The sequence below is a fragment of the Myxine glutinosa genome, chromosome 1 (assembly GCF_964187855.1).
Source record: "Myxine glutinosa chromosome 1, kmMyxGlut1.1, whole genome shotgun sequence".
Taxonomy (NCBI): Eukaryota; Metazoa; Chordata; class Myxini; order Myxiniformes; family Myxinidae; genus Myxine; species Myxine glutinosa.
The window spans coordinates 373,330,012-373,356,161 of NC_136261.1; the positions used below are offsets into that span (position 1 = coordinate 373,330,012).

The 26,150-nt window shown below is 45.1% G+C and overlaps 1 protein-coding gene across 2 annotated transcripts in view; it reads left to right on the forward strand.

Annotated features, from left to right (window-relative positions):
- The first annotated feature begins 2,301 nt into the window (after positions 1–2,301).
- LOC144889536 (zinc finger protein RFP-like) overlaps positions 2,302–26,150 on the forward strand; it is a 33,731-nt gene continuing 9,882 nt past the window's right edge. For both annotated transcript variants that reach the window (XR_013621845.1, XM_078770175.1), the window contains exons 1-7: positions 2,302–2,432; positions 10,198–10,647; positions 16,115–16,210; positions 17,288–17,521; positions 17,909–17,931; positions 22,900–23,027; positions 25,092–25,145. Coding sequence is in view for 1 of the 2 variants with exons in the window: in XM_078770175.1 (XP_078626301.1) it covers positions 10,237–10,647; positions 16,115–16,210; positions 17,288–17,521; positions 17,909–17,931; positions 22,900–23,027; positions 25,092–25,145 (946 nt within the window). In the remaining variant the exon portion in view is untranslated. The remainder of the gene's footprint in view (positions 2,433–10,197; positions 10,648–16,114; positions 16,211–17,287; positions 17,522–17,908; positions 17,932–22,899; positions 23,028–25,091; positions 25,146–26,150) is intronic.

Genomic DNA, 26,150 nt, shown 5'->3' on the forward strand with positions numbered 1-26,150 from the left:
AACAATAAGTCTGTATAAGCTAAAGATTTCACTGTGTCACCTGCGTCTCATGTCCCTATAAATAAACGTGACTGCTTTCTGTTTGCTTATGTGTACATCTATCTATAATTCCACTAATCTCTGTGTGTATGTTTGTATGTTTGTATGTTTGTCTGTGACCGCTGTTTCTCGACAACCACGGGTCCGATATACTTGAAACTTGCCAGGTATATTGCTGGGGACCCGAGGATGTGCCTTTTCAAGGTTTGAAATTAATCGGACAAGTAGTTACCAAGCTATGGCGATTTAGCCGTTCGCCGTTCGCTTTGGCGTTGCGAATGGACCAAACCATTTCATGTAAATAGAGGGGGGGGGGTTCTGTGGTCGTTGCGAATGGACCAAACCATTTCATGTAAATAGAGGGGGGGGATTGTCACCGTACTCGCAAGCCGTTCGCTTTGGCTTTGCGAATGGACCAAACCATTTCATGTAAATAGAGGGGGGGGGGATATAATTTTAGATATATATATAGTACGGGCATGCCCTAGTAATAATAAACCCAGTTACCCTTCTGTACGTCTTCTTCCTCTTTGCATTCGGTCGCTTTAGAGTTTTCCATATTGAGCAGCTGCGGTGCGATACGGCCAAAGTTTGGGGCAAATCGGGTATTAATCAGGGAAGCACTGTTCGGCCGCGGCAACACCACCGCTCGGTAAAATGACATCTTAATCCGCGGACCGTAACAATATATATATATATATTTTTTTCAGACCCAAAAACACACTTCATCAGAACAATAAACCAGCATTTGGCATCGGCTACTTTGCCTACCTGTCCGCTTGCATACCTGCTTGGGTCAAGTGGGCTTGATATTTCGGGAAAGGGTTCAGTATGATCCACGAGGAACATCATGAAAGGCTTGTACCGAAGGCACGTTCAAGACCATCACGCAGATAATCTCTAATAGTTTCAAGTTTCGCGGGGCTGCGGGAGTGTCACCCCCAACATGGCCGCCAGACTGCTTCCGGTGACTTCATTAGCTCGCGTGGGAGCGATAGACGCGTTGCGGGTCAAGGTTTTTTTTATATACGTCCGTGGTCACAGTGCACAGAGGGTTCCCTTCTTTTTTTTCCTGGCAATTTCTTTTGTTATCGCACTGTCCTCCAAACGCCCTTCCAATGACAAAAGCATAGTGTACAACATTAAAAGAAGCCACTGTCCGTCCGTCTCCTGCGTAATTCCAAAAGAACGCCATTTGGCCTGCTTTTGCTAGGGACTGGCCAGAAAAATTCAAGTTGGAGATAGATGTAAAATTACTATGTGAGCTGCTAGAGCTCTTCAAGATGAAGAAAATGAGCCATAGATGACCCTTCTAGCATGTCTGTAAGCAAAGTTATGGCCAAAAGCGTATCAGCAATTTTCCGCATCAGTGGCCATTATTTATCATATAAATATGGAATCCATATCTGTGACCGGTTTACATTGAAAACTGCTGAAATATGTACGCAACTTCAACTTTGCACAGTTTAGTAAATACTCGAGATAAATCCATGCGGTAAAAGATTGCTGAGAGTTGCTAAGACCTACGACTTAGAACTTCCACCTGGACACACTTCAGGGGGCACTTTCAAAGGGGAGATTTGCTTATTCTTTCTAAAGAATATTTTAGGTGTGGTATAGACACGATATCTGCATGCATCGGTTTCAAAAATCGAGCAAATATGGAAAAATTACTCACGTGAAACCAGGATCCGTCTCGGTGGTAGCCATGATTGTGTAGATGTCACGTGATCAGTCATGAAGAGTGGTTAAGTCCAAAATATGACATACCATGGCATAAAAACGATTTGCCCGCAAAGCATTGCACCGCAACGGCGGTCACAGAGTGCCATGCACAGCGTGACGTAAATAGTGCGCGCAGCGCCCCTGGCGGAATTATGGGTCCCTGCTTTTGCAAGCCACGGCGTTACAGTACACAGAGGTCCCTTTGCGTTTTTTACGCACGCATGTTTTTATTGACCAACACTTGTTTGTGCTTTATACTGACCCTCACCGCCTCCCTACCCGTTCCGTTGCACTCTCACCCTTCGACCTCTCCAGTCGCCCTCTCCTTCCATTGCCCTCCCTCCCACCGCCTTCTCCTGTCCGGCCCCTCTCTTCATATTCCCATCAGGAAAGGACTCATGGTTACCGGGCAACGCCGGGAACTTTCCCTAGTAAATAAGGCAACTTCATTAACGGCACAAATGAAAATAACCACATGAGAATGGGGAAAAGCCATTTTTTAAAAAGGAATAAAAAGTATTTACACGCCAACTGCGCATGCGCTAAGGTCACTGACATAGTGACATCGCAAGGTTTTCCCCGGCACGTGTGTGCACGTGACGCCTTCGTTCCTGCGCTAATTCCTCCATACCTTCTTTGACCTCACTTCAAACAACATGCCTTTTACGGTACGTTGATATGGGACCTTTTACACCATGCTTATAAGTTATAACGCAATGTTTCCTCAAAAGTTGTACAGCAAAGCAACTTGCTTTCTCCTGTCCGGCGTGCACACTGTCCTTTGTACTACTACTATCTCCTCCGACATGCGTCCACACCCGCTGTACTCCATGTGCTACCACATGCGTCCACACCCGCTATACTCCATGTGCTCCCACATGCGTCGACACCCGCTGTACTCCATGTGCTCCCACATGCGTCCACACCCGCTATACTCCATGTTCTCCCACATGCGTCCACACCCGCTATACTCCATGTGCTCCCACATGCGTCCACACCCGCTATACTCCATGTGCTCCCACAAGCGTCGACACCCACTATACTCCATGTGCTCCCACATGCGTCGACACCCACTATACTCCATGTGCTCCCACATGCGTCGACACCCGCTGTACTCCATGTGCTCCCACATGCGTCGACACCCGCTATACTCCATGTGCTCCCACATGCGTCCACACCCTCTGTACTCCATGTGCTCCCACATGCGTCGACACCCGCTATACAGTATACTCCATGTGCTCCCACATGCGTCCACACCCGCTGTACTCCATGTGCTCCCACATGCGTCGACACCCGCTATACTCCATGTGCTCCCACATGCGTCCACACCCGCTGTACTCCATGTGCTCCCACATGCGGCCACACCCGCTATACTCCATGTGCTCCCACATGCGTCCACACCCGCTATACTCCATGTGCTCCGACATGCGTCCACACCCGCTATACTCCATGTGCTCCCACATGCGTCCACACCCGCTATACTCCATGTGCTCCCACGTGCGTCGACACCGTGCTGTCTGACAACAGTGTCATATGTGTTCCGAGGTGCGTGGCCCATGCTGCGTGCTGTGCGTTGCCTCTTTCGTGGTGTTTCCATGTTGTTGACAGCCCGTTTAACAACTACATTGAACATGTCGCTTTTACGTTTCGTTATCAGAAGGAAGAAATAAAAATTTCCCGCAATCCAATCCTAAAACTGAAAAAGGAACAAAGTCCTTGCCTCTCTCAATGATCGGTACACGCGCATTCAAAAATGGTACAACAAGCGCACGGCCACTCCACCAGACTAAGTAAACATCAGCAAATGCAACACCAATTTCATTTATCCCACCTTTGGTGTCATCGGTGTGTGTAATGAATTATTCATGCTAAGGAGAGGGTATTGCATTTGAGTGTTTGCTACTTGGATTTTTTTTTCTTTTTTCTTTGCAAGTATCTGGATCACTCTGGTGTGTGTGTGTGTGTGTGTGTGTGTGTGTGTGTGTGTGTGTGTGTGTGTGTGTGTGTGTGTGTGTGTGTGTGTGTGTGTGTGTGTGTGTGTGTGTGTGTGTGTGTGTGTGTGTGTGTGTGTGTGTGTGTGGGGGGGGGGGGGGGAGGGTGTGTGTGTGTGTGTGTGTGTGTGTGTGTGTGTGTGTGTGTGTGTGTGTGGGTGGGGGTGGGGGGGGGAGGGTGTGTGTGTGTGTGTGTGTGTGTGTGTGTGTGTGGGGGGGGGGGTGTGTGTGTGTGGGGGGGGGGGGGTGGGGTGGGGGTGTGTGTGTGTGTGTGTGTGTGTGGGGGGAGGTGTGCGTGAGGGGGGGTGGGGGTGTGTGTGTGTGTGTGGGTGTGTGTGTGTGGGGGGGCGGGGGTGCGTGAGGGGGGGTGGGGGGTGTGTGGGTGGGGGGGGAGTGTGTGTGTGTGTGGGGGGCATGTGGGGGTATGTCTGCACGGGCTGTAACCTTTGTACCATTTCAGCTTTTGTCATGGAAATTTCCAACAAAGTTTTATTATAAGAATACGGAGAAGACAAATTAATAATTTGGTCAAAAGGTCAATGGTCAAGGTTGTATAAAATCGTCAATTCTCATCCGATTGGTTTGAGATTTGACCAGGTTTTACATATTGGGTCATTGAAGCCTATTCCTCTTGAGGTCAAAAGGTCAAGGTCGCCTAAATCGTCAATCTTTTGTATTTTTACCTCTGCCACCCAAGGTGGATGGAGGTTATGTTTTTACCCCTGTCTGTTTCCGGTTCCTCGGGCGCCGACTTCCGGTTCCTCCGGCGAGTGAGGCGTGCTTCGAGCTCTCCACGGCATCGAAGTTTGAGTGTTTTCCCATTCTTGTCTTTGTCAAATTTCCACTGGTTATTTTGCTGTGTACGTGTTATTGTGTGTTTCTAGTTGGTGTTGGTTTGTGGTTCGTGCAAACTTGTGTGTAGTTAATCGTTTTCTGAGTCGTACCTCGTGCGCGGCCTGGTGACTTGGGGCTTCCCTCCCCCCGTCGGTGTTTTGTCGGTTTGGGTTATTTCCTTCGCTGTATTGCTTGTTTCTTTTATTTTGTTTTCTCCCCCTCACCTCACCTCCTGAGACAAAGAATTCTATATTGATTCTTTTTCTCCTCCCGGACACGTGCTTGTTCGCTCTCCTCCTCGTCTCGGCTTGTGCCCCGCCCCCTGTATCTCGTTTTCTTCCGCCTCTGCTCCTTCTTTCTCAAATCCACGTTCTCGCTTGGAGACTTTTCCCGGATTGTTTTTTCATCGTTCTGTTTGGATATTGTTGGAATATGTTTAAACCGCAACCGTGATGCTGACGCCCCCCCCCCCCCCCCAGAATTTACATGTTTTAAACGTTTCCCAGTGTGTACCCTGGTCAGAATAGGTACACCGTATCCCTGCGTGTCGTAAGAGACGACTAAGAGGGTTGGCGTCAGGAAGGGCATCCGGCCATAAAAACATTGCCTCAAAAAGAGAACCATGACAATCACAAGTACATATGGGCAGGGTGCAGCCCGAAGTGGAGATCGGTTTCTGAGGTTTGGGACATGGAATGTGGGGACAATGACAGGGAGATCAGGAGAAGTGGTGGAAGTATTGGTCAGAAGAAGAGTGGACATATGTTGTGTGCAAGAGACGAGATGGAAGGGAAGTGGTGTGAGAATGGTGAAGGGTAGGCAGGGACAGAAATACAAGTTTGTGTGACAAGGGTGCCCGGAGGGCGTGAATGGTGTTGGTGTCCTGTTTTCTGAGGAGTTTGTAGACAGTGTGGTGAGTGTGACTAGAGTGAGTGATAGGTTGATGATGGTGAAAATGATGATTGGAAAGCTCTTGGTGAACGTCATCTCGGGATATGCTCCGCAGGTTGGTCGAAGCGATGAAGAGAAGGACAAGTTCTGGTGTGCGATAGAGAAGCTGATGGAAAACGTGAAAGATGAGGAAGTTGTTGTGGTGGGAGGAGACCTGAATGGACATGTGGGAAGGAGTATGGATGGTTTTGAGGGAGTTCATGGGGGTTACGGATATGGTGTGAGAAATGGAGAAGGTGAAAGGATTTTGGAGTTTGCTGATGGAGCTGATTTGTTGATTTGTAATACTCAGTTCCAGAAAGAGGACAATAAGCTTGTTACATACACGTCAGGTGGGTCGACGACAACCGTTGACTACCTGATGGTGCGTCAGCGAGATAGGGGGCACCTCCGGGACACAAAGGTGATCCCAGGGGAGGAGGCTGTTTCACAGCACCACTTGGTTGTCTGCGACATAAGGGTGAAAGGTGCGAGGAGAGCTCGACGGGTGAAGTACCAACCGAGAATGAAGGTGTGGAGGTTGAAAGAGGTGACAGTAAGGGAGGCATTAAAAGAGAGGCTGAGTAGGGTAGAGGATGATGTGGTTGAGCTTGAAAGTGGTTGGATGTCAATGAAAGCTAGTCTGTTGGGAGCCGTTGGTGAGGTATGTGGATGGACAAAAGGACCACCGAGGCACTCGGAAACATGGTGGTGGGATGTTGAGGTTGGAAAGAGGATTGACGAGAAGAGGAAGAAGTTCAAAGAGTGGCAGAAGGCGAAGGGTACGGGAGCAGAAACAGCAGAGCATGAAAGTTATAAGGCAGCCAGGAAGGCTGCAAAGAAAGAGGTAGCAAAGGCGCAGGAGGCATGTAGGAAAATGTTCGGAGAACGCTTGGATTCGGAAGAGGGTCAGAAAGCAGTATTCAGGATTGCAAAGCACATAGCGAAAGAGAGGTGTGATGTGATGGGGGTGAGTTGCTTGAAGGATGAAGTGGGACAAATCGTTGTCGACCCAGATGGAATTAAAGGAAGATGGAAAAGATATATGGAAATGCTGTTGAATACAGAGAATGAATGGGATGGCAACATAGAGAGTAACCCAGTTTTAGGACCGGCAGAGAAGATAACTGAGAAGGAAGTTGAGGAAGCGATAAAAGCAATGAAGAGTGGAAAAGCGGGAGGGCCGACGGGAGTTGTGGGAGATATGTTGAAGGCAGCAGGAAGTTGGGGTGTGAAGAGAATGACAGAGATCTGTAATGTGGTGGTGAAAGAAGGCCGCATTCCAGTGGATTGGGAACTGAGTACCCTCGTCCCTCTATACAAGGGAAAAGGTGACCCTATGGAGTGTGGCTCGTACCGAGCGATAAAGTTATTGGAGCATGGAATGAAGGTATTGGAAAGGGTGTTGGAGAGGAGGATAAGGAAGAAAGTGAAGATCGACGAAATGCAGTTTGGATTTATGCCAGGAAGAGGAACGACAGATGCGCTTTTCATTGTGAGGCAGTTGCAGGAGAAGTACATGGATAAGAGGAAGAAGTTGTTTTTTGGGGTTTGTTGATCTGGAGAAAGCATTCGATAGGGTTCCACGCAAAGTATTGACATGGGCATTGAGGAAGTTAGGTGTGGAGGAATGGTTGATCAGAGTAGTGATGGCAATGTACAAAAGAGCACGCACAGCTGTAAGGACGAAGGACGGGAACAGTGGTGAGTTTGAGGTGAAGGTGGGAGTGCATCAGGAGTCGGTACTAAGTCCACTACTATTTGTAGCTGTGATGGAGGTGCTGGCTCAGACCCTAAAGGAGGGTTTAACGTGGGAGTTGTTGTATGCAGATGATCTGGTGTTGATTGCGGAAAGTATGGATGGACTGAAGGAAAAGATGAACAAGTGGAAGGAATGTATGGAGACAAAAGGGCTGAAGGTGAATATCGGAAAGACAAAGGTGATGGCAAGTGGTAAAGTATGTGGTGAGGTGGAAAGAACTGGGAAGTGGCCGTGTGCTGTGTGCAGGAAGGGTGTCGGAGTGAACTCCATTCAATGTACAATGTGTGCTGAGTGGGTTCATCAAAAATGTAGTGGTCTGAGAGGGTCATTAACCAGTGTGGCAGCTACATTCAAATGTAAGGTGTGCACAGAGGGAGCTGCAGATGGAGGAAATGTTGAGTTGGATCTTGGAGACGGCGTGAAGCTGGAAGGTGTGAAAACATTTTGCTACCTCGGAGACATGCTGAATGGAGAAGGTGGATCAGACTCGGCAACGGTTGCTCGAGTGAGATGTGCATGGAAGAAGTTTCGGGAACTCAGTGGCGTGCTGATGAGGAGGAGAGTGTCGCTGAAGCTGAAGGGAAAGGTGTATGCTGCATTTTTGAGAAGTGTTATGATTTATGGGAGCGAGACATGGGTAATGAATGTAGAGCAGCAACGAAGGCTGGAAAGGGTGGAAATGCGAATGGTTCGATGGATGTGCAGAGTATCGTTGAGAGAGAGGTAGACAAATGATGAATTGCGAAAGATGATGGGAATATTGCCTGTGATTGATGCTGTGAAGAGGAACAGGTTGAGATGGTTTGGTCATGTATTGAGGAAGGATGAAAGTGACTGGTTGAGAAGAGTGATGGAAGTTAATGTAGAAGGAAGTAGAAGACGGGGAAGACCGAGAAAGACTTGGCTAAAGATGGTGGAAGAAGAAATGCGGGCAAGGGGGTTAACAAGGAGAGATGCAGAAAATAGGGCAAAATGGAGAAGATTGTCATGGGGACCGCAAGGCTAACCCCCGCTCTAGCAGGGAACATGGCCTTAAAATGCATGTTGTGTTTGTTTGTCTGTGATCAGGACATCTCAAAAACTTGTGGATGGATTCGGACGTAATTTGGTGGAGAGGTTGTGTATGTGACACGGAGGTTCTGATTACATTTTGGTGAAAGTTCGAATCTAAGAATACCATCACACCATGGCATGAGGGACCCCCTCCTTCCCGGATAGAGCCGGAATTATAGGTCGAGCATAACTAGTCGTGTTTTCAACATGAGTCAAAATTTGAAGTTGATACCTCTTTTCCACCTGGTTACGATCGGAGTGATTGGCTTATTATTGGCTTATTACTGACACACTCAAACACACATACTCCAAATTGAGGGTCTTGTATTGATGCCAGGACCAGGACCAGGACCAGGACCAGTCAGACCCTCTTTTTTCAGAGCATGAAGGTCAAAGTGGAAAAGCATCAGGACATGCAGAGAGGAAGAATGAAGGACGGGTCATGGAGCATTGCCACTCAGATACTTCAGATCATCTTGTTAAATAGAAAGATAAACTAAGAGATCGAAGTATAGCTCTGCTGATTTCATGCTTGCCATTGTTCTGTCTGTTTTGTCATCGATCCCAATCGAAGTTCGATTTCAAGAAAATTGCTCTTCTGGTGCGGCCATGACATGGGAGGGATGGGGGAGGGGCGGGGTGGGAGGGGTGGATTTGGGGCTGGGGGTTGGGGTGGGACGGGTGGATTGGGTAGGGGTGGATTGGGGGGTGGGGAGGGGTGGATTGGGGGATGGGGCGGGTGGGTTGCGGGGGTGGGCGGGGTGGATTGGGGGGGGGTTGGGAGGGGTGGATTGGGGGGGGGGGGTTGGGAGGGGTGGATTGGGGGGGGGTTGGGAGGGGGGGTTGGCGGGGTGGGAGGGGTGGATTGGGGGTTGGGGCGGGCGGGTGGGTTGCGGGGGTGGGAGGTGTGGATTGGGGGGGGGGGGGTTGGGAGGGGTGTATTTGGGGGGGGGGGTTGGGCACGGTGGGAGGGGTGGATTGGTTGTGTGGGGGGGGGTGGATTGGTTGTGTGGGGGGGGGGGGGTGGATTGGGGGGTGGGGAGTTGCCTCGGCCTGTCATCATTCTGAGGTCTGCAAAATGAGTACCAGCTTACTGGAATCCATGCAATTCATCAGGGGCACAGCCACGCTCCCAGCAATGATGCAATCAGCATCCTCAGGCGGCTCGCGAAATCTATATTTTTAAAGGAGCCGTCTTGTTTGTTTGTTTTTCATGTTATAACTTGAGAACAAATTAATGGATTTCAAGAAATCCAACTACGTGGGAATCGAGTAACTCCCAGGTAACTCCCGGGAAAAAACTTTTTCTTTTAAGGGGGCATGGACACGCGGGTCAAAACTGCAAATGCCAACACGTGACGTTGGTTATACCTGCACGGAGGGCAGGATCTCCCAGAAATCCTTTGTTTGTTTGTTTTTCTTCCCCCATAGATTAGCCATTGCAGCAAAGATTGGTGTTTCCATCAGAGAAGCGACGGGTCTTATATTCTTGGAATAATAATAATAATAACTCAGGAAAATACACTTTATTTTACGTTCTTAATACAGGAAAATAATGCTTTCTTTTGAATCCAAACAGCACAAAAACAATGCACAAACATGTTAATTAATGGTACAGTGTGGACAATTTTATAGTTGAATCCCAAACCATATTTTCCCCCATTACCTCCTAAATTTGCGGTTCACGGGGATTTTCACCACCTCGTGAACGACAAGGCATTCCTGTATAGACTTTAACACTGAGTGGGGTATCGTGTTCTGTGAACTCTCTTGTTTCTGAGGTAGTTGTGCTCCATAGTAATTTACCTGATGTTTTCTTACCTTTAAAGTTTTGTTTTTATAACTACCCCTCTCGATCTACAGGTTTCAACTCTGCTGCACTTCCTTCTCTGATACAAGAAAATGGCTTTTTCTTCGATGACTGGAGTTTGTGCAGATGAACTTCAATGCATTGTGTGCCTTGAACTGTACGAGGAGCCAATTACTCTGCCATGTGGCCACTCATTTTGTAAAGCCTGCATCAAGCAACACTGGGAAAGCAGGGAAGAGGCCACAGTCTGTGATTGTCCGAACTGCCGTAAAGTATTTCCGATAAAACCAGAATGTCAAAAGAATGTGGCCCTTGCCAAATTGGTAGAGAAGACGAAATTGGTGCCAGGAGTAAACGTGGAGGAGCGAAGATGCACCGAGCATGGCAAGCCAATACAACTCTATTGCAAGGATGATGAAAGCTTGATGTGTGTGATGTGCCTGGTTGGACAACATACGAACCATGAAGTTGTTCCTGTGGAGCTTGTTCATGATGAATTCAAGGCAAGTAAATAAATGAAAATGTTTTTTATTTCATGTAAATTATATTTATTTGAATTTATCTCCAAGAATATAAAATCCGTTCTCAAAGAAAGTTGAAAGAACAAAGAGCCAAAAGATGTAAGATAATGATAAATTGCAAGTTCTGCAATCATGAAAATTTCTCATAACTCAGAACATTCCTCACAAGTGGAGGTTATTTTATAGAAAGACTACGTTCTGATGATACTTTCCCCGACACTGCTGTAGATCAATTGGTTGTAGAATGAGCGAAATATCAAAACAAGTCTTTTAAATTGAACAACTGACAGAAAAGGTGGTTATTGATTTTACAGGTAAAAAGGTAGGCTTGAGAGCTCACCAAATTAACAATTTTGTGCTGAGTTTGTTTATAGCCCTGGGCCTAAGGATATAGACCCAAATCTCTGAAAAAGCTTGGAGATGAAATGTCAAGCGATGCTCAAGAATAATGTGTGTGAACAGCATTTTGAGATGTTGAATCATGGGAAGTGTGTGTTAATAAAAGATACAGGTTTAGACCACTTTAGCATCCCAGGTATATTCATGAAAACCACACAAAACAACCTGTTATTGTTAAACTTTATATGGCACCACCTTTAGAGGCCATTTTTCCCCGCAGAGCAGGGCTTGGCCTTTTTCGGGCACCGTGGTCCCCATTAAAACATATATAACCACCTTTAGAGGCCATTTTTCCCCGCAAGCGGGGGTTGGCCTTTTTCGGGAACCGTGGTTGTTGTTGTTTTTCGGTCCCCTTTTTGAAGCAATGTTTTACGGCCGGATGCCCTTCCTGACGCCAACCCTTTTTGCCGCCTTTAACGACAAACAGGGAATTACCAGTGAACTGGTACTCAATTAGCCGACCTCGGAAGGATGACAGGTTGAGTCAACCCCCCTGGCGTTAATTCAGCGATGATCGGGATTCGAACCCAGGATCCGAGGATCCTAAGCCGGCACCCTAGCCGCTAGCCCAACACCAGGCTGTTGTTAAACTTCATATAAAAGGATAAAAAATACTTCCAGTTACAGCAATTACCAAGAGGTAATGTACAGGCCTGGTATTATCCATCACTGGTGCTTGTTTTCTTGTGCTTTTACTTCCTTGCATCACAATGTCCACATTTATACTGAGTCTTGGCCAATGGTCGTCTTCTCATGGTTTCAAAGATCTTCAATAATATTTATGATGACACGACAATCAGACTTTAACAAATTACTCGACTGCTCGAAAGGATGAAGCAACAAATTATTTTGAGTTTTTTTTTAATGATCTCATTTTAATATTCTGTTCAAAGAGGACCAGCATATTAATCATGGAAACTCCTTTAACAAACTATGATGTTACTGGAAACCAAAGTTGAATTGTTCTCCACAAACAAAATGGCTGTTTGAAATGTGCACTGATATTGACAAGGACACCAGTCTACAAATGAGCACAGACAGGTTTTTACATTGACAGAAAGGGCCTTAATAATCCAACATTGCAGTTGGAAATCAAAACCTTCCTTTTCTCTCATGGCCTGATCTCAAACCATCAGTTTGGTTTCTAACCCCATTCAACCTCCCTGGCCCTCCATCTCCTGCTCTTCCAACAATGGATTGAGGCTCTGAATTTTAGAAAAGAGATCAATTATGTATCTCCTGGATATGGCTCAAGCATTTATCCAAATCTGGTATTGTGTCTACCTCTCCTCCACTATCATAGTCATGCCTGAGTCTCAATGGGATCCACTCCCAGTTGAAAATCTAAGGCCCCAAACCAGTCTCAGGTTCAAATTTTGCTTATAACTCCACCCTTTCTGCAGCACCACTCATCCTCCAGACAGGCAGGCATCAGCTTCTTCCCTCTCTGAACATGTGTGAAAAAAGAAGAAGCTGGAGCAGCACTTGGAATTGTAAACCCTGGCGAATGTCATTGTCTCACTTTGTCTCTTTAAAACGACCAACTGGAAAAACCTCCAATCTACTCAATTTAAGCAACACTTGCAATTCAGGTCTTCAAACGTGTTAACATCTCCATTATCCACAATCCCTCCTGGACCAACTAAATATCTGAGTTGGCTTGGAAAGCCATTGCCTCATTGCCTCATTGCCTCAATTTTAAAAATTATAATTTTTAACAACCCACAAGGCTTACAGCTGCAGCTCAATGGAGTACAGTAATACCCCGGCCTACGTCATTAATTGGTTCCATAAGCCGTGACGTAACTCGGTTTTTGACGAAAACCGGGCGTAATGTCTTAAAAATGCCTTAAAATGAAGACAAACACCGTAATTCGTAAAACTAGAGTAAATAACTGGAGGAGGCTGCGGCTTCGCCCTGAATCTTTGCCGCTCCCCGTCGGGAGTCCCTCCGTTGTTTTCTATCGGTCGGGTCTTCTCCTCGAACGGGGTGACCGGCACGGACGTGTCGACCGTGAGCTGGCTTGTGTGCCGAGTGGCTCCGTGGCCCGCTTCACCACGGCGTGCTTTACCCAACGTGTCCGAGCAGTTTCACCGGTGGTCGTGTCGTGTCGTCTGTGACTAACGAACGAGCTCAGGGTTCCGTGAACCCGGCAGCCCCGGGGATCGACGCTCGCCTCCGAGTCGTAGGCGTGCCCCGTCTTTCCTCGAGCGGCCGAAGTTGCTTGCTTCTTTATTTTTGGACGATGCGATATACGCAGAAACGACGACGTACAGGCAGGCATTTGCAAATCCGTGCACATGCACACGTCGATCGGTTCTTTACAAGGATATGCATCAACAACAACTTGCTACTCACTGCACCACAGATGTCAATTTCCAAACAATTTACCTACTCCCTCTACCTAACTTTAAACTACCAACCCCGCGTATTCGTGAAGGGGTCCATCCTCCCCCATCCACTCCTTCGCACCATGCACTCCACACCACTCAATCCACACGACTCACTCCACACACCATTTATTCCCACACACCAAGTATTCTCTCCATTTATCCACTTGCACCCCATGCAAGTCAATCACTCAACACCATTACACATGTCCTCATTACACCACTCATACACTTTCTCCGGTCAACCCAGACCATTACCTCATTTCACCAAGTTAAACGATAACCAGATTCTCACACACACAACCATTCTCGACCAATGCCTCATTTCACCAAGTTCATTCCAAAGATCCTCATTCAATTCCTCATTTGCGCCTAAAGCTCCTCCTCATACTCACACATGATACACCAAGATACACCAAGAGCGGCTTCAGCTTGAAGTCGCCGGTGCAATTACCCCCAAGCATTAGCGTTAGCTGCTCCTTCACGACTTTGTAGCCTGGCATGGTCTTCTCCTCCTTCGAGATAAAGGAGATGATGATGTAGGAGTGACGTAAAGTCGCACATAATGACGTTCGCTGAACTGAAATTTACTCTACAAGAGTGGCGTAAAGTCGGATTTGACGTAGGTCGAAATGGCATAAAACGGGGTATGACTGTATTGCTTTCCTTCTGGGCTCATGTTCCTATTTCACATCTTTTCAACTTGAATCCATGGATATCGAGGCCTTCAAAAGCATTGGAATCTCTTTCAGCAATGTGGCATCCCTGGGCCTGTTACTCCTGCATCGCTGACAGCTTGGTTGGCTCTCTATCTTCTCCTGTGTCCTTGGTAGCCTTTCACCCTCTCCCCTTTTAATGTTCTGTCTCCTCACCCTTCAACCCCCCATAGGGTTCTGCCACGAACTCACTTCTTGCAAAACTCCCAAAATCCAGACTCACTGCTCAAATCCATCAAGGAATGACTTAACACGATAGAGGATGCCCGATCTGTGGTTGCTTTTGCAAACCAACTGTGTAACATGTTCAACCGAAGAGATGTCAGAAGTTAGACACTGAATCTCTTGGACACTCAGTGGTTGAACATGGAAATATGTGGGTTTATGTAATGGTCCTTCTGGTGTGAGACTGAGAGATTTGCCAAGAAGGCAAGGTGTGATCCATTTTGTTTGTCCAACAATTCCAGATCGTGAGACAGTGATGCAGCTGCTGTATCTGCCTGTCTGCAGGATACAGTACTGTACTTTATAATGTGGAGTCATTTGTGCAAGTGCTGGAAGCAAAGAAGCCAGGTATGATGGCTTTCTTGTATGCAGCAGTTAGTGAGCTTGACAAGTAGAACAGGATGCTACTTAGTATTGATTATCTAAAATATGTCCAAGCCATGTTATATCGACATGTATCTTGACGTTTTGTTTCAGATTCAAGCCTTCTTACCATTTCTAATTGTGAAGCAAAGTCATTTGCAAAGTTGAATGACACAGAATCCAAAATGATGATCTTTGATTAGGTTCTTTGAAAAGACGAAAGACTTTCCATCTATATCGATAATGGTTGACATGATTTTGCTCGCAATGGAAGTACGCTTACCAAAACTACACACACGGTTTTGATGAAACATGTCCACAACCTTCATCACTCATGATGTACCAATGTTTGTTCATGGCATAAAAAACTCAAGGTCTAAGGTGGTCTGTGGGGCCCCACCCAAAATTGGTATTTGCTCTCTTTTCTGAAACTACACATACGATATTGATGAAACTTGGCCATAAACTTCATATCTGATGCCTAATGAAGGTGTATTGACTGAATCAAAATCTGAGCATATGAAGGGGGTTCACGGGAGGGGTTGTGAGGGTTGACTCCCCCCCCAGCCCCACCCAAAATTGGTATTTGCTCTCTTCTCTGAAACTACACACACAATTTCAATGAAATTTGATGACAACCATCATCACTCATGAGTCATGATGTACAAAAGTTTGTTCACCACATTAAAAAATATCGTGGCCTCTGGGGAGTTTGAGTGACTGTTGCTCCTGATCCAGGTGAGCTTCAGGACCCGTGGTCCTATTTTTGCTTGGCTCATGGGGGCGATCCCCAAAATGTTGGACATAGAAACTTTTTGACTCCGGTAGTAATTCTTGGGGAAAATGCCAGGGGTATGGAAAAGGCCTCTTTATATGGGATGTGCCATGTGGCAAAGTATGGAAAAGAAGCGACATTTCATAGCTTGTAAAAAATGGCAAAGAATAGAAAAGAAGGGACATTCAAAAAATCTCATGTGCATGCTGGTCTACCCTTATGTTCTGAGGAGGAACCAAGTAATGGTCCAGAAAAGTTCATATAAATGGCGCCAATTTCATTCATTCAGCTGCATGAAGAAGTAAATGTATTTTATTTGCCAGATTTAGGGCGCCCCTTTATAGTCCACCTCTGCTTCCTTTAACTATCAATTATTCACCATGATAAATAATGTTGATGAGCTCTCTTCTCATACAATTGTATAAATAAAGAAGAGTTGATATTTAATTTGGAATCGACAAATGTCTTGTCTCCACTTTTTTGCAAATACATTTTAAAATCATTTTGTGCAGTTTGTGCCTTATCGTTTCCACATACAGATGAACAATTCCCTTTACCTGGACTTATTTATTCTGTGCAGGGCATTTTGGCTGCAAAGTGTCCTGAACTATCAAAGTCAAAGCAGCACCTTGAATCCCAACTCCATCAGCTGAAGCAGGAGGTTAAACAAACACAGGTATGAAGTACCAAGGAATGGACGTGATTGAAGGGAAGAGAATTAGAATCTGGAAAAAACATTTGTTCTACAATGGGTGACATCACCACAGCTCAAACTGCACAATCTTACTTACATCTCAGCCATCTCAGGCCACCTCTGGCCATCTACACACACGAGCCACCAACCACCTGACCTAAAACAATTTCAATCCATGACCATTAATGTCAGATTTATTTTAAAATCCAACTGACCAGACTTTTTTTGAAAGTTGTCTCCTTAAAATGCTTTCAAGTTATTGTTTAAAATGCTCTTTTTGGGTACAAAAGTCAGCTCATGGAAGAGCAAGATACAGAGTGAAAAAAGGAAATGTATTGACGGTGGGGAAGTGGGGCAAAAGGTGGAATCTGAAAAGGTGAGGGAATTAATGAATGAGCAAAAAAGAAAATATAACAAGATGTGAAGAACACAGTAATCTGCAAGACGATTGGTTTAGGGAAGTGGGGAGTGGTGGTGAAAAGTGGTGAAATAGTGAAAGTGGTAAAATATTGCAGGTTTGGATGGTTCAGGATGACGGGAGAGGGTAGTGGGATGCCAACATCTCGCCGTGGAGGGTAGAGCGGGATTGAACTTTTTCATGAAAATTGTTTCACAAGCCAGAGAAAAGAGTGGAGGTAGGCAGGTATCCTGTAATATTACTGCCCACCTCTGTGCAATTCTCTGGAAACAAACTCTGTCCATATCTGAACAAGTGTTGGTGTTTTTTGTGATCAGGAAATCTGAAATTTTATTTTATTTTTCACTTTTAAAGATTTAGACCTTTTCTGCCTAATTCTGTCCATCACATCCGAACTAGTTAAAATCTCCATCATCTTGGTTGGGTAAATGTTGAAATTTTCCATCAACCCATCAACTCACCCCAATAAGTGTTGTGGATAAGGGTCCTGTCCAAAACATTATGTCCTTCTAAATGCACTCGTGCAATATGTCCTAATCCTTCCTCAGTCGGAATTCTTTGTTCTCTTTAGTTTTAACCTTCTTTCTGGTGGTTTATTCTTGACGTTTAACTCTAATCACACAATGATTGATTTATTCCAGGATTCAGGCAAAGGGACTGTGGACAGGATGGAGGAAAAGCGATTGGCGTTGTACCAATATGTGGATAAATCCGTGGATCTGGTGAAGAGTCGGGTGATCAAAAGGCAAAATAAGAAGATTTGTCTTCTTCAGAAGCAGATGGACAAGGTGAAGGAGCAGTTGAACTCTCTCCAGGAAACAAATTCCACATTGAAAGCAGCACTCCAGGATCTTGAGACTGTTTCTTTTTTACAGGTAGGCATTCTTCTTCACCTTTTACAAAAGTGGTAATGTTTAATTGTCAATGTTTAATAAATTGAATTTTTTTAGAAGAGAAAAAAATTGACTAATCATAAACTTTCAGGACATGAGAACCGATTGAATGCTCGGACTTGGAGTATTGCTCGGAGAGTGAATTAATGGTACATTGTACTTCAGAAGGACAATAACACAACATGAATATACCATCAGATGTGGAGATGTCGCCCTTGACACAGACCCTGGAAGTTCATTTATCACTCTTGTTTCGGGATTATAGTTCCACATTTACCACAACATTTATGAAGCATTATTTACATTTATGAAGAGAGCATTAATCAACGAAGAAGTCTTGAGGTAATTCACTGTTTTCTTCCTTTTCAGGGTTATAAGGATGTCATAAAAAGGTAAGACTGTGATGGTGTCCATCACATTGTTTGACACATCATCCTGCTTTTTTCCTCCTCTCTGTTCCTTCTTGAGAACCATCATTCATTTTCAATCATCTCCAGATATATTATATTTTCTACTTCTTCCAAAAATATGTAATTCACAAAAATGTCTCAACTCGTTCCCATTTGATGATCCTTGTTATATAAAATGTAACCTGAGTCCATATTATATGAGAAAACATGAAGAAAATAAAAGTTTAGCAAGTCTATTTGTTTCACCCATTCTCCTTTTCATATATTTGTTGAATTATACATTCTCATCGAAAGATTGGCGCAAATATAAATTCCATCCATCATTCTATTTCAACCACAAGTCTTTTTTTTTGTATTTTTTTTGTATACAGAATCGAGGCTCGTGAAAGAGCTAACATTTATCACACAAACAAATCAAACAGACAAACAAAATATATAAAAAGAGGGAACGGCAGACAAGATGGGGAGAGAAGGGGAAGCACACAAACACAACATTTGAGAGCAGGTACATCGGGAGATGTGTGGGAGGGAGATGGCTTGAGGGGAGGAGGCGTGGGAAGGGGGTGGGGGAGGGTGGGAGAAGTATAAAACACAAGGACAACAAGGACTTCCAGGAAAGAAGTTGTTATTTCAAAAAAGTGGATTTGGGGTGAAATTAGCAGGGGTAGAAAAGATCAAGGTTTTGGATGGGGGAAGATAAGAGATGGTGGTGAACAGCTGTTTTAAAGACCTGGAGGGAGGAGTGGAATTGAAGAGAGTGAGGGAGTTTGTTCCAGAGGTGGGAGAAAAGAGGAATGAAGGAGTGAAGGTGAGCAGAGAGTCTTTATTTTGGCAGTTTTAACCACAAGAGGATTGCAGGTAGATCTTGTGCGACCTGTAGGAATATTTGGGGGACAGAGTCCAGAGAGAGCTGGGGGAGCAAGGCCTGAGAGGAGTCGGTAGAAGACGGAAAGACCACCAACCTGCCTGCGGTGAGTGAGTGAAACGCCCTCGGAGATCGCTTAATCGCGATCGCATCGAGTTAGCCTCATCGCGGGAGATTCCAATGATTCTGAATGCTTTGCTTTCAACAGCGTGAAGACGAGCTTGGTGTGAGGCAGGAGCACCAGCCCAGAGGGGAGAGCAGTATTCCATTGAGCTGCGGATGAAAGCCTTGTATATGGTGAGTTCAGGTGTGCCAAGGAAGGACTTCGCACGACGGAGGATGCCCAGTCGGCAACTGGCTTTGGAGGCCAGATTTGAAATGTGGTTTTCCCAGGAAAGATCATGGCAGATAGTGAGACCCAAAAGCTTGAGTGACAGAACTTCTTGGAGAGGATTATTCAGGAAGTGGATGGGAGGGTTGTCCAGTCGGTCTTTTCGGAGAGACATCGTCAGAGTGTGAGATTTGTCAGGATTGAAAGACATGTTCCACTTGTTTGCCCAGTCTGTAATTTTGTCCAGGTCTGCAGAGAGTGAGGAGGCTGCAGACTGCCGATCTGAGGGATGAGGAATGGAGCGACAGAGAGTGGAGTCGTCATCAAAGAGATAGAGAGGATTTTCAAGAGATTCAGAGAGATCATTGATGAAGACCAGAAAGAGCACAGGGCCCAGAACACTGCCTTGGGGAACTCCAGCCTGAACAGGAAGAGGAGATGAGAGAAACCCATTCAGGGCCACACATTGACTATGACCAGAGAGGAAGTCCACAAGCCATGCGGGGAGATTTCCATCGATACCAAAGGAGGAGAGTTTGGTGAGCAGAGCGGGGTGCCAGACCGTATCGAAGGCATGTGATATGTCAAGGGAGACAGCTCTAATTTCGTGTTTGGCATTGAGGACCTCCGTCCATTGTTGAGAAAGCAGAAGCAGCATGTCCAGAGTAGAGTGACCTGGTCTGAAACCAAATTGATGATCAGAGATCAAGCCATTGGAGAAGAGGAAAGATTTCATATCCGAAGCAATGATGGATTCCATGACTTTTCTGATAATTGGGAGAAGGCTGATTGTTCTCTAGTTGCTAGGATCTGTTTTTGCACATTTTTTGTGTAAAGCGGAGATGTTGGCTGATTTCCAAGCAGATGGCAGATGACCTTGAGCAAAAGAGAGGGTAAAGAGAACAGAGAGAGGGAGTGAAAGAGCGGAAGAACAGGATTTTAGGACCCGTGGGCTGATGCCGTCAGGTCCAGTTGCAGAATCGGAATCAGAGTCGAGGGTTGACAGAAACTTTTCCACCTTGTCATGAGGAAAGGACACAAAGTCCAGGAGCAGCTGGGTACGGTGGGTACAGAGAGGGATGGGTTTGAGACACAAGATTTCGAGGCAAACACAGAGTTGAGGCATTCAGCTTTTTCACGTGCGGAGTCAGCTGTGTAGCCGTTTGAGGTAAGGGAGGGGATGGAGGGGGGAACAAACACCAGAAACAGATTTGACCAGACACTACTAGGATTTGGAAGAGGGAGACAGATAAGAGAGTTCGGTGTTGAGAATGGAGAGATATTGTTTCCTGGGTCTCCTGAGGGTGGACACACACTTGTTTCGGGCTTTGTGAAAGGAAATGAGATTTCCTTCCGTTGGATTTGCTTTCCAGGAGACAAAGGCAAGTTGTTTCTGGGCAACAGCCTCACCACCAGATTCCGTGTACCATGGACGGGAGGAAGGGTATGACAACTGAAGACGAGATGGGATAAATCTGTGCATGAGAGAGAGCAATTTACTTTGGAAGAATTCCCAGGATAAGTTGATGTCAGAGGCGGTAGAGATGGGAAACCAGTCCAGATGATTGATGGCTGCTTGAAGACCGTGCCATTTGGCCTGAGTGAAATGCCAGATTCGTCGACGCTGAGGAGGCTCTCTGAGAATGGTCAGAGAGATGTCCACTTTAACAAGCACATGATCAGATGAGCCGATTGGAGCAGAAGAAGAGCAGCAGACATTCTCAGGGAAGTTAGTCATAACCAAGTCCAGAAGAGAAGATGCTCAGTTGACTGAGATACGGGTCAGGAAATTGACAGATTGTGTCAGTCCCAGTGAGTCGCAGAAGTTCTTTGCTGAGGAGCCATGGCTGGTGAGAGAGGTACCCACACCCAGCCAACTGGCATGGTGACGATTGAAATCGCCACATATGAGGAAGAGAGAGTTGGGATGAGTAGATCGAAGTTGGTCCATATTATCAGACAGCGAGATGTAGATGGAGTCATCACTGTTTGGTGGATGGTACAACACACATATGAACAAAAGGTGGGAGCGAATGGGAACCCATAGCCAGAGGTATTCCTGGGGGTGAGGTGTTGAGAGGGCAGTGCAGGGCGAGTGAGGAAGAGTGTTTTTGATAAAGATGGCAACCCCACCTCCAGGACGAGGCTCAGGTCTATCATACCGGAGGAGGGAGTAACCCGGGAGAGATACTAAGGAATCAGAGACATCATGAAGGAGGAAAGTTTCTGTTAAGCAGATCATGTCTGTTTTGTCAGAAGCAACCTGTATGGAGAGATCAGTCAAGTTTGAGCGAAGGCCCCGGATGTTTGAGGTCCATACCGTTAATGAAGAGGAAAAGATGGAGCATCGGATACAGAACAGAGGGGGGAGGGGTACGGTAAGATGTGGAAGAGGAGGAGGAGGTAGGGAGAGCTGTTGAAGGTGTGTCAGAGATTTCTGAATAGCTTGCAGAAAGGGAAGGATGGGGCGGACAAAAGGTTTGATGGTGATTGGGTGAGGGGCGGTGAGGTGTTATTTGAGGAGGGGGAAGAGCGAGGCAGAATGTTGGGGGAGATGAAGGTGAGAGTTTTAAGGGGTAAGAAGGGGGGAGGATGCTTTGAGGAAGAGGGGTGAGAGGGGGGAAATGGAGAAGAAATGAGGGTGGGGAGATTTGAAGGGGAGGGGTGAGGGGGGAGTTTATGAGGGGAGGGGTTAGGGGAGAGTTTAGGAGGGAAGGGACAAGGGGGGGGGGATTTGAAAGGGATGGGGGAGATTTGGAGGGGAGCGGTGAGGGGGGAGTCCAGGAGGGGAGGAGTGAGGGAGAGTCTAGGAGGGGAGGGGTGTGGGGGGAGTTTAGGAGGGAAGGGGCAAGGGGGAGATTTGAAAGGGATGGGTGATGGGAAGGATTTGCAGGGGAGGGGCATGGGGGAAGATTTGAAAGGGATGCGTGATGGGGAAGATTTGGAGGGGAGGGTGAAGATTTGAAAGAGATGGGTGATGGGGAAGATTTGGAGGGGAGGGGGAAGATTTGAAAGAGATGGGTGATGGGGAGATTTGGAGGGGAGGGGCAAGGTGGGGAGATTTGGAGGGGAGGGGTGATGGGGAGGTTTTGGAGGGGAGTGGTGATGGGGAAGATTTGGAGGGGAGGGGTGAGATTGGATTTTAGAAAGTGCACGATTAATGGGAAACGAACATTTATTGCAAAATGAGTTTCTTGTGACCTTCGAGTCAAAAACACGTTTAATTACGCTGGAGGGGGGGGGGGGGAGGGTGGAGTGCAGGTGAGTTTAGGGAATGTATGAAAGAGGCACTGTAATAGATGGAATTTTGTTTTGGAATGAATAGATTTGGTGAGCAAGTTGAAAGCATCCTTTTATAGAAGAACAAGGAAAAGGTGTTATAATATACGACAGAATGCAGTACTTCAGGGGAAAGTTTAAACATTTTAAAATTGAGCAGTGAAAACTATCTGGGGTAATGGGGGTGAAACACGTGGTCGAAGAACGAACGAACGAATAAGAACAACGAATAAACGAATAAGAACAGAGAAGGAAATATATATATATTTTTTTGAGTTGAGATTTTAAACAAGGAAGTATGTGGTGGAAAGACTGGGAAAACTGAGAGAACGAAAGTAATTGGAGCACAATCGAAGGACCGCTGAGAGAAGTTTATCTATATCTTCTATATTTGAGGCTTTTATGATATCATTTTACAAACCTTTTTCTCCTCCAATGACCCCCTGACCCTGAAGTTTTTCCTTTTCATACCAAGGCTCGAGTCGGTGTCACATTTTCAATCTCTGAAGATGGCACAACCCACAGTGTTGGACTTCTCCAAGGAGGAGAAGAATCTGGGCTCATTCATTGAACTCCATGAGAACTTTCTGAAGAATATAATGAGTGAGTGACAAAAATGTGCTATTTTGTAAGGAGAATAATTCTTTGGGGAACATGAGATGCGAGAGAACCAGGAAGGATAATAGAAAAGTGAAAAGTATATAAATGACAAAGATCATTGTCTTCCTCTCAAACACAACTTTCAAAAGGACATAATCTGTTGGGGGCACCTTAGCGGTGTTTGGGGCACCTTAAAGGATACCGTACAGTACCTTCAGAAAGTATTCACACCCCTTGACTTTTTTCACATTTTGTTGTGTTACGGCCTGAATTTAAAATGGATAAAATGTAGATTTTTTTGATCACTAATCTACACGTAATACCCCCATAATGTGGAATTAATTTTTTGGGGAATTTCCTTTTTCAAAATAATTAAAAATGAATAGCTGAAATGTCTTGAGTTTACAAGTATTCAATACTTTTCCTATGACACTCCAAATTGAGCTGAGGTGCCTCCAATTTCCTTTGATCATCCTTAAGATGGATGTTCAACTTAATTGGAATCCACTATGGCCAATTCAATCGATCAATCAAAATGGTTTGGCGAAAGCATGTCTGGCAGCGAATGGCTGAATTGGACATGCATACATATTCATAATTTTCAATCAAAGATTGCTTACAAGATAAAAGTTTATAAAATACAATTAGTGCATTGACAAAAAAATGTTAAATTAAAAAACAAACATGGCACGTTTCAAACAGAGCTAATGGAGCTCAATTGATTGGAAATGATATTAGAAAGAAACACACCTTTCTTTACAAGGTCCCACAGTTGACAGTGCATGTCAGAGAAGAAACTACCATAACGTCCAAGGAACTGTCCGTATAACTCTGAGATAGAATTGTGAGGAGGCGTAGATCTGAGGAAGGGTATCAAGCAATTTCTAGAATGTTGAAAGCTCCGTCCGACCAAACTGAGCAACCGGGCAAGAAGCACCTTGGTCAAGGAAGGTGAACAACAACCCAATGACCATTGTGACAGAACGAGAGTTCCTTGGCTGAGATGGGAGAACCTGCTGGAAGGACAAGAGTCTGCAGCACTTCACAAATCTAGGCTTTATGGCTGGATTTGTGAAGCCAGACAAAGCCACTCCTGAGAAAAAGGTACATGACAGCATGCCTGGAATTTGCAAAAAGATACGTGAAAGACCCTACGAGCGAGGCAAAATATTCTGTGGTCTGATGAGACGACAATTGAACTCTTTGGCCTGAATGCAAAGCACTATTTCTGGCGGAAACAGAGCACAGCTCATCACCCATCTGACACCATCCCCACTGTGAAACACTGTGGTGGCAGCATCATGCTGTGGGGATGCTTTTCAGTGGCAGGGACTGGGAGACTTGTAAGGACAGAGGGAACATTGAATGGAGCCAAGTACAGGCAAATCCTTGATTAGAACCTGCTTCAGAGAACAAAAGACCAAAAGAGATTTTGGAGCTGTGAGGGCTGGTATAAATACATTTTCTTTGTTTCCTTTTTCCTGTTTCCAGGGGGGGGGGGGCAAGATAAATTATACTTGATTTTTGCATTTATTGCTTGAAGGTAAGGTGTGTGTGTGTGTGTGTGTGTGTGTGTGTGTGTGTGTGTGTGTGTGTGTGTGTGTGTGTGTGTGTGTGTGTGTGTGTGTGTATTTTTGTGTGTATCCACAGCTCGCTTGTATTAACAGGAAATGAACGGAACTAAACACCTCTCGGTCTCATCCACAGATATTTCTCGTATTTCCTATTTTTCCAGGAGTCTGATTTTCATCCAGGAGCAAAACAATTATGGTTAATCGTCTATAATTCGCCACTCGTTTAAATGCTGAAAATCATGTTTAAAAAGACTGTTTGAGTTGCACACTATTCCCGAGCAGCTCAGGTTAAAAGTGCCCTGATGAGCAGAAGCAAGTCCCTGAAAATTCACACACAGCGCATGCGGGAAAGGCCTCGTTAGCATTCACACATTGTTCAAATCTGTTCATGTTTATAAATTGTTCCTTGAAGCAAAAAATATTTACTGTATAAATAAACAGCAGGGTGTCCACATTGATTGTGATGTTGCTTTACCTTTCCTTCTTTCAACAGAGCCAGTGGAGCTCCAAATGTCTGATCTGGACCAGAGCAGCTTGAGAAGTCTTTGTAAGTGAAATGAAGGGAAATGGGACATGGAGGGTGAAGGGATTGAAAAGAATGATATTTAACGAGGAAATTCATTGTCCTTCTTTGGTTTTTCTCTTTTTCCATGATCTTTCAAAATTCCCACTTTCTTGACTTTAATTCGTTCCCTTACCTTTGATTTTGTTTCCCTTTTTTATTCATTCTGATACACTTGTTTCTTTTCTCTCTTACTTGGTTTATATGTTCAACATTCTTAAAGCTATCTTGTATTTTGAAAGTTCACTTTTGAAATCTTTTCCACAAAATCATCAAGGACAAAATATGAAGAAATTTCAAACAGATAATGCATCACCCAAACTAATTTCAAACGAAGAATGCATTTTCATCTGATCATGTGCTTGTGAAGATCAACATCTCTTTGGCCATTCGCAGTAAACAGGAAATCCTTACATCACTGCCTCATTTACACTTAATCAATTATTGCTTCATGCTTCGACAAACACTCCACTGGTTACAACAACACTTGATTACTCTTGTAGTGTCGCCACATACGGAGACTCCACAAATTAGCAGCCTGAATACAGTACATGATCATCAACAGTACATGATCTCAGTACCTGATCAGTTCTCAGAACATGATCATCAACGTTTTACAAACTGCAAGGACATCTCTAATAACAACATTGTATAATTATCTACATTTGTGATTGGTCACTCGAAGTTGATAAAAAAGAAAAGTAGGAAAGACAACTGAAGTTGCAAGAAGTCCCTGAAATTACATCGGAGCTTACTACAGTGCATTCAGAAAGTATTCAGACCCCTTCACTTTTTTCACATTTTGTTATGTTGCAGCCTGTTGCTGAAATCGTTTAAATTCATTTTTTCCCTCATCAATCTACACTCAAAACCCCATAATGACAAAGAGAAAACAGGATTTTAGAAAGTTTTGCAAATTTATTAAAAAGAAAAAACTGAAATATCACATTTACATAAGTATTCAGACCCTTTGCTATGACACTTGAAATT